The sequence below is a fragment of the Pipistrellus kuhlii genome, unplaced genomic scaffold (assembly GCF_014108245.1).
Source record: "Pipistrellus kuhlii isolate mPipKuh1 unplaced genomic scaffold, mPipKuh1.p scaffold_m20_p_2, whole genome shotgun sequence".
Lineage (NCBI taxonomy): Eukaryota > Metazoa > Chordata > Mammalia > Chiroptera > Vespertilionidae > Pipistrellus > Pipistrellus kuhlii.
Window position 1 is genome coordinate 109,204,135 of NW_023425515.1, and position 7,742 is coordinate 109,211,876.

At 41.5% G+C, this 7,742-nt stretch overlaps 1 protein-coding gene across 3 annotated transcripts; it reads right to left on the reverse strand.

Annotated features, from left to right (window-relative positions):
- Positions 1–230: 230 nt before the first annotated feature.
- FAM217A (family with sequence similarity 217 member A) lies at positions 231–7,533 on the reverse strand. 3 transcript variants are annotated; one of them, XM_036443896.2, is made up of 6 exons: positions 7,487–7,533; positions 6,416–6,503; positions 4,018–4,102; positions 2,066–2,139; positions 1,903–1,970; positions 231–1,537 (listed from the first exon to the last, which is right to left on the reverse strand). In XM_036443896.2, the coding sequence occupies exons 2-6, from the start codon at positions 6,476–6,478 to the stop codon at positions 379–381; spliced, it is 1,449 nt and encodes a 482-aa protein (XP_036299789.1). In that variant the 5' UTR covers positions 6,479–6,503; positions 7,487–7,533; the 3' UTR covers positions 231–378. The 3 variants fall into 3 exon arrangements, with proteins under 3 accessions (XP_036299789.1, XP_036299788.1, XP_036299790.1); XM_036443895.2 differs by lacking the exon at positions 7,487–7,533 and having other exon boundaries at positions 6,416–6,975; XM_036443897.2 differs by lacking the exons at positions 2,066–2,139; positions 7,487–7,533 and adding an exon at positions 3,851–3,864 and having other exon boundaries at positions 6,416–6,975.
- Between the last annotated feature and the right edge of the window lie 209 nt (positions 7,534–7,742).

Consider the following 7,742-nt stretch of genomic DNA (forward strand, 5'->3'; position numbering starts at 1 on the left):
AATTTATTGATGAATTATACAGGGAAACAATCACAACAAAAGAATATTTTGAATAGAATAGTTTACTAAGTGAAACATTAGTAAATATTTGAAACAACATGCAAAAGATTGTCCAATACGTCACCTTGGGTTGATAAATCCAAAAAATTTCCACAGGTTGTGCTCCATATCACATCAAGTAGTGTGTATGTGTGTGTGTGTGTGTGTGTGTGTGTGTGTGTGTGTGTGTGTTAATATCTGCATCTCGAAATGATGAACCATATTTTAGCTGGGCTTCTTGGAAGAGATTTACTCATACTGAGATGTATGGGGGGAAATGTTATTTTTGCTCAATGGGTGAGCACTTACCCTTAGCTCTAAATGAAGGTGATAGACAGTTTAGTTCTGAATATAGAATGGCCTGTTCAATACTATATGTTTTCGGTAAAGTTCCTTTTTGGTCCTTGGTGCCTTCATTTCTTCCCTCTGATTTTCAGAAAAAGACAGAGGTAAAGGTGAAACTGATATTAGAGACCTTAGTGGTAGGCAAGGTCTTGTTGAGACCACTTTAACCAGTGATTGAGTTGACTGTGCAGTAGTAGGACTGGTTGAGAGTTCTTGGCATGGATTTACAGTGGAGGTTTGGGGATTTTTAAAGTTATAAGTTGCCATCAATTGTTTTGCTGTGGATGAACTTTTTAGCGATGGTGATCTAGAATTGCATTTATATTTGCTAATACTACTGTTCCAATTCCATTGTGAAGCATTTTGTTCAAGCTTGCAAGAAGCAGAATTCTTTTTCCTTTTTTCTCTAGTTTTATCTACACAAGTTGTCTGAAGACTTACAGAGTCAGAAAGTTTTGGCTGTTTCATTTTGGGTATGGTTTTGGAGGAAAAGGGTCGTTCAGTAACTGCTGGAGTACAGAAGGAAGTTTGTAATCTTGGTCTCTCTTTTTGTATAGTAGTATGTTGTAATCGTTCCATTTCTAATAAACGAGTTATCAAAGGTTTAATACACCTTTCTGGAGATTCCACTGTTGCTTTCCAATGATCAGATTCTGAGAGGACTAATTTGTGCAAGTCCAGCGTATTGAAAGGAGGAGGGAGAAAATCAGGATATGGAAATACTTCACTTGGTTCTACTGTGAAAGATTCTTGAACATTTTCTATTGTTTCTGGCTTTAAATTCAGGTCCATCTTTTTAAAATAGCTGAATAAAGTACCATTTGCTTTTTCATTTTCTGATAAATCACTTTCATCTGTTAAATTGTCTTCTACACTGCTGTTTCTATATTTCAAACTCCAAGTTGGAGCAGATGAAGTTTCACCATTGTTGTATTCTACAGTTAAACGTAAATTATTAAGAGAGTCATTTCTGTCCTTAAGAAAGTCTCCATCAGCATAGGGCCAGCAGAGACCTAATGGCATCGGCAGTTCAGAGTAAGAACCAACTTGCTTATCAGCTGGAGCACTTGTTAGTGAATGGTTCAGAGTGAAGAGCCTTATGGGATTGTTGGTTGTATTAAAGCCAATTTCCATTGAAGGTTTTTTGAAATCCCTTAAAAATGATTTAATTAATAAATGGCTTGTTGACTAAAATTAAAATGCTATTAAATTATAATATGTAATCTTTATCAAATAGGCATTTTTATGTTCTACCTTTCTGAGGAAACATCTAGTGGAGCTTGGATTTAAACTCAGGTGGTAGGATCCCATGTCTGTGATCCTAGTCTGCACTCCATTATTTGTTCTTCTGTTAATTTCTTATATATATTAACTCATTTAATCCTCACAACAATCCCTTACGTAGGTACTGTTATACATTTTCTTTCAGTAGTTTTTTGTTCTAGTATTTCAGATAGTTAACTCATTTATATTTAAATTTATTTCACTAATTTAGGGATTTACAAAATATCCTTTTACCTGTTGTCCATGATACTTCCTTCTTTAAGAGGATAACTCCATAACTGAAATATCCCTTGTTTATTATTCTGATAACAAAAGCCATGGGCAACATTTTAGTAAAAGCATTTAAAAAAAAAAAAAAAAAAACTTTAGAAAAGGAGTATGATGAATAAAATCCCACCTGTGTTCTTTTTTGAGCATGCTCTGACAAATTAATTTCTAGCATCAGTTGCTCTACTGGAGTTTCCAAATGGTCTATAAACCAGAAGACTTTTAAACACTATCTTAGTCCCCACTCTTCTTCTAATACTGATACCGTGTTTCCCGGAAAATAAGACATCCTCCGAAAATAAGACCTACTTACAGGTTTCCTTCTGAGTGAAATATAAGGCATCCCCCCAAAAATAAGCCCCCTCCCCCCTAGGCTAAACATGAGAGATTTGGTCCACTGATTCTGAAAGAAATGGAGTCACAAGAAATTCACCAGGAAATTCAAGAATTGGATTGTTATGATGATGTTCCAGAAGATGATTGTCATTGAATAAATGAGTAAATTCTTGATACTGTAGGATTCAGTTTGTCTGGTTTGTGTTGACAACTACCGTATCTCCGTACCATATCCAAGTAATAAATTTCCTTTATTTTCATTTAACAATAAATGTGTACTGTATTCTTCTTCATGGAAAAATAAGACATCCCCTGAAAATAAGACCTAGGGCATCTTTGGGAGCAAAAATTAATATAAGACACTGTCTTATTTTTTTGGGAAACAGCGTAGTTGTTGTAACTAAGGGATATATAGTTCCAATAAAGAAATAATATAGTAATATATATTCCTTTGAAAATACAGATACAATTTTTTACTGTCTTCACTGGAATTAGAATCCTATCTAATAAAATGAATATGCAAATTGACCATCACTCCAACACAAAGATGGCCACCCCTATAGTAAAAAATGTTAGCCCCCATATAGACATAAGATGGCCGGCCGGGGAGGACAGTTGGGGGGAGACCAGACCTGCAGGGGAGGTTAGTTGGGGGAACTAGGCTGGCAAGGGAGGGCAGTTGGGAGTGACCAAGCCTGCAGGGGAGGACAGTTGGGGAGACCAGGCCTGCAGTGGAGGGCAGTTGGGGGCAACCATGCCTGCAGGAGAGGACAATTAGGGGTGACCAGGTCATCAGGGGAGGACAATTAGGGGTGGCCAGGCTGGTAGAGGAGGAAAATTGGGGGCAAACAGGCTGGCAGGGGAGCAGTTAAGCATCAATCAGGCTGGCAGGGGAGTGGTTAGGGGGTGATCAGGCTGGCAGGCAAAAGCAGTTAGGGGCAATCAGGAAGGCAGGCAGGCGAGTGGTTGGGAGCCAGCAATCATGGATTGTGAGAGGGATGTCCTAGTGGGATCCGGCCTAAACGGGCAGTCAGACATCCCTCGAGGGGTTCCAGATTGGAGAGGGTTCAGGCTGGGCTAAGGGACACACCCCCATGCACAAATTTTTCTGCACTGGGCCTCTAGTAATCTTATAAATACCAACTAAACAGTGTTTACTAATGAGGCTTGAATACTATTAAAGTTACCAATATTTTACTAACAGTTAAGTATTTTATATTTTGATTAAAAAAAGGGTAAATGAAAATAATTTTCTCACTACTTCAAAATAAAATATTAACAATTTCAACTACTTTAAGCTATTTTAAGGGTTGAGACAATTACCTTTGGCAATGACTAGAAAATACTATAGTCACAATAAAGTTAATTTCCATATATATTGTAGTATTGTATATTGAAAAAACAAGATATTTAATGTCCAATTTGCAGCCATAAGAAAACAACAGCTTTGAATTGATTAAAAAAAATTCTGCAGACATGAAATATAAAGTTTAATTTTGAGTAAAGAAGTTTTAAAAGAATATAGCATTTAATTTTAAAATGTTTTGTGAATTATTTAAAGCCAAACATTTATCCTTACCTTGTTAATTTTGCCTGAAAGAATGTATATAAAAAAAAATAACAATTAATAGTTACATAAGGTTGGTTGCACTAAAAACAAACCCCCTTTTATATGAGTGGTTATTCATATGAATACTTTTTCATATATTTATAAATATAAGTATATAGACATCTAGGATTTCTTACCACCTGCTGCACTATCCCTTCCAGGGGGCAGGTTTTTATTCTCAGGAACAGGTACTTCTGAGTCCAAATTCCAGTGAGATAAATTCTACAACAATATTTGTTTTAGGATAAACTTAATGTTAAGAAAATTTTTAAAAGCTCAAGTACATCATTTGACATGTCCTTTGGGTAAAGTGTGACAAAAGGCACAAAGCTTCATGACCCCTTTGCCACCTATAAGGGTACCACCAGCATATTTGAGGAGTGTGCAATGTTCTCTTATCAAGGTATCAGCTTGATAACACTTATTAGTTGGGAAATTGGAAGACTTTTACAATAACTTATGGTTTCACTCTCATTTTATTAAAAATAATGGCACACAGGTTTTCAAAATTGAGTTTAAAAATATAAAAAAAAATGTCCTCTTCATTGTGTCAAATTCACCAGTTTCTGTATTTGAAAGCCTGTAAATCAACCAAAGAAAATTCTCTATTCCTCACATTATACTCAGCACTGACCAGCCCACTACTCATTCTGGGTATCAGGTGTTGAAAACACAGAGGAAATACTCAAAACCAAAAAATGAATAAGAAAATGTACACATAGCCGAAACCGGTTTGGCTCAATGGATAGAGCATCGGCTTGGGGACTGAAGGGACCCGGGTTTGATTCTGGTCAAGGGCATGTACCTTGGTTGAGGGCATATCCCCAATAGGGGGTGTGCAAGAGGCAGCTGATCGATGACTCTCTCTCATCGATGTTTCTAACCCTCTATCTCCCTTCCTCTCTGTACAAAATCAATAAAATATATTTTTAAAAAAATGTACACATATGTCGAAGCCGGTTTGGCTCAGTGGTAGAGCGTCGGTCTGCGGACTAAAAGGTCCTGGGTTCGATTCCGGTCAAGGGCATGTACCTTGGTTGCGGACGCATCCCCAGTGGGGGGTGTGCAGGAGGCAGCTGGTCAATGTTTCTCTCTCATCAATGTTTCTGGCTCTCTCTCTCTCTCCCTTCTTCTCTGTAAAACATCAATAAAATATATTAAAAAAAAAAAAAAAGAAAGAAAGAAAGAAAGAAAATGTACACATATCAACTGAGTATTTATGTTCCAGACATTGTGCTGAGTGCTGGCGGGGGGGGGGGGGGGGGGGGGGGGGGGGTTGTGGGATGTGTAGGAGAGGATTGTAATAATTTATTCTGTAAGAAGAGGTGATTAGCCGAAACTGGTTTGGCTCAGTGGATAGAGCGTCGGTCTGCAGTCTGAGGAATGAAGGGTCCCAGGTTCAATTCCGGTCAAGGGCATGTACATTGGCTGCGAGCACATCCCCGGTGGGGGGTGTGCAGGAGGTGGCTGATCAATGTCTCTCTCTCATCGATGTTTCTCTATCCCTCTCCCTTCCTCTCTGTAAATAATAAAATATATTCAATTAAAAAAAGAAGAGGTGATTAGTTTATTTTTTAAAGTAATTTTTTTTTTTTTAGAAATGAACTTTTTTTTCCTATCTCAAATGAAGAAATCATTTGTAAATTAAACTAAGCAGTATACAAGTAAGATGTGAGGTAGTATTAAGTGTCATCCCCACACTAAGGAGGAACTGGGAAAATTAAGCTTACAAACCATCTGAGGATTTAACTGATCCACAAAGATCATTTCCTGATAGGAAGGAGAGCTGAATCTTGGGAGCTAGGCTGTAGATGATGTTTGTTTAATGGTGTTCGAAAAATAAAATTAGTAAATTATTCAATGTTGTTTGAATTATTCTAAGTCTGGTCTCTATGTGAGAATTACTTAGGGAGCTTTTAAAAAATAATAGTTGAAAAAATACTATTGTAATTCTAATTTAGTAGGATGAGGATATGGCCCAGTTATTTGTATTTTTAAAATGTCCCCAACAGATGCTCAAGCTTCTCTCAGCTATATCTGTGACCCTGGTATACTAATGTAAACAATAACAAGGGAGAGAAATATTCTTAAATTAACATAGTAAAGGAAGCTGATGAACTGTGCTGTTGAGATCATCCAAAAAATTAATATAACCAAGTTTGTCAATTGGAAAGAAGGCCATCACCCACACGTGGAGCCAATGATGTTGCAAACTCCTTACAGGCTGTGAATTTATTCTTTTTTATATTCCACCAGCTTTACTAATATTTTTCACAAAATATGCGTGAGAAAATAAAACAATCTGATTGTAATTAGAAATGTCTCACGATGTGGAGAGAAGCCGGTTAACTTTTTCTTTGTTAAAAGAAACATTTTCCATTTGATATTCCAAATGTGCCAAGAGGGAAAAAGCACAGGACACTGTTCTCCAAGAGACAGCAGCAAGGGACCTCAGCAGCAAGTCCATGGGGTTAGTTAGGACTGAACAAGGGGAGCTGCTGCCCAAATGCTCAAGGTCAATAGCATCTGCCATACCTCATGAGAGATGTTTGACACACGCAGGCTGGTGCCATAGTTCTCACCATTTCTTCTCCCCATTTTGCTCCTCTGAGTCCTTAAAATCCTACACAGGATGTGGAACAGGCACATTTATGGGTAAGGTACAATATTGATTTAAAGAAACCATGAACTTTGGCTTCCCATCTAAAGGAGAGTAAGAAAATATTTAGAAAGCAGAAGAAGAGGACTATGAGGGTAGGGTGGGGGTAACAAAATCAACCGGAAACAAGGGGCAAGGCAGACCAAAAAAGGGGAGGGCGGGCACTAGGGAGGTGTATAGACAAAAGCTAACTGGAGATCTAACAGAATAGAAAATCAAGGCCTGGGATACAAAGGAGCTATTATCAGATAGATAAATAAAATACAGATCACAAAAAAACAAGACAAAAACAATTTGGTGAATTATCTGGAACTTATAAAGCAGGGCGGTGAAGTCTGCTATTCATCACCCACAGGTGCTCCCTGTGAAACAGAGCCTCCCAAACCCGCTTGTTTCAGAGGCGCCAGCCGGCCCACAGGCCCAGACGCCCTTTCCACTCCAAACTGGCATGGGCCCACAGCGCACTCCCGCCCAGAGGGCAGTGAGAGCTGGGAGCAAAGCCACTGCGGCAGCCAGTCCGATTGCTAATGTTCACATTTTATTGTCGCCCAGAGGGGAGGGTGGATCCTGAAGAAATGGAAGCACAGTTCAGGCCAGGTCTGGGTCAGTGGGTGTGGAGCCACCTGCTCTGTGCCAGGTGCCAGGGCGGAGGAGAGGGGGAGGACGCTGCCTTGGGGGGAGGGGGGACCCAGGTGTGCGCCCCGGTGGCTGGGAGCCCGGGTAGGAGCCTGGGAGCCGGAGGGCGGGAGGAGCCCGGGGAGGAGCCTGGGAGCCGGAGGGCGGGAGGAGCCCGGGGAGGAGCCCGGGGAGGAGCCTGGGGGCCGGAGGGCGGGAGGAGCCCGGGGAGGAGCCCGGGGAGAAGCCTGGGGGCCGGAGGGCGGGAGGGGGGGACGGAGAAGGGCGGGCGGGTGCAGAGCCTGGTGCCCGCGGGGCGGCTGCGCTCTTACCCCGCCCCTTCGCGGGCCCACGCGTCGTCCGCGGCGTCGTCCCCCGACGCGCTGCCACCTCGCGGCGCCGGCGCCTGCGCGCTCCCGGCGAACGGCCCGGCGGGCGCGCCCTCGGGCTGGGCCTTCCTGCGGCGGGAGGACAGGGGCAGCGGGCGGCCGGCGGGGCCTGCGGCTCCGCGGGCTCCCCCTCGCCCCGCCCGGTCGCTCCGCAACTACCGTCGAGCATGGGCGCCCACGGCGGCCCGTTGTTCCACCG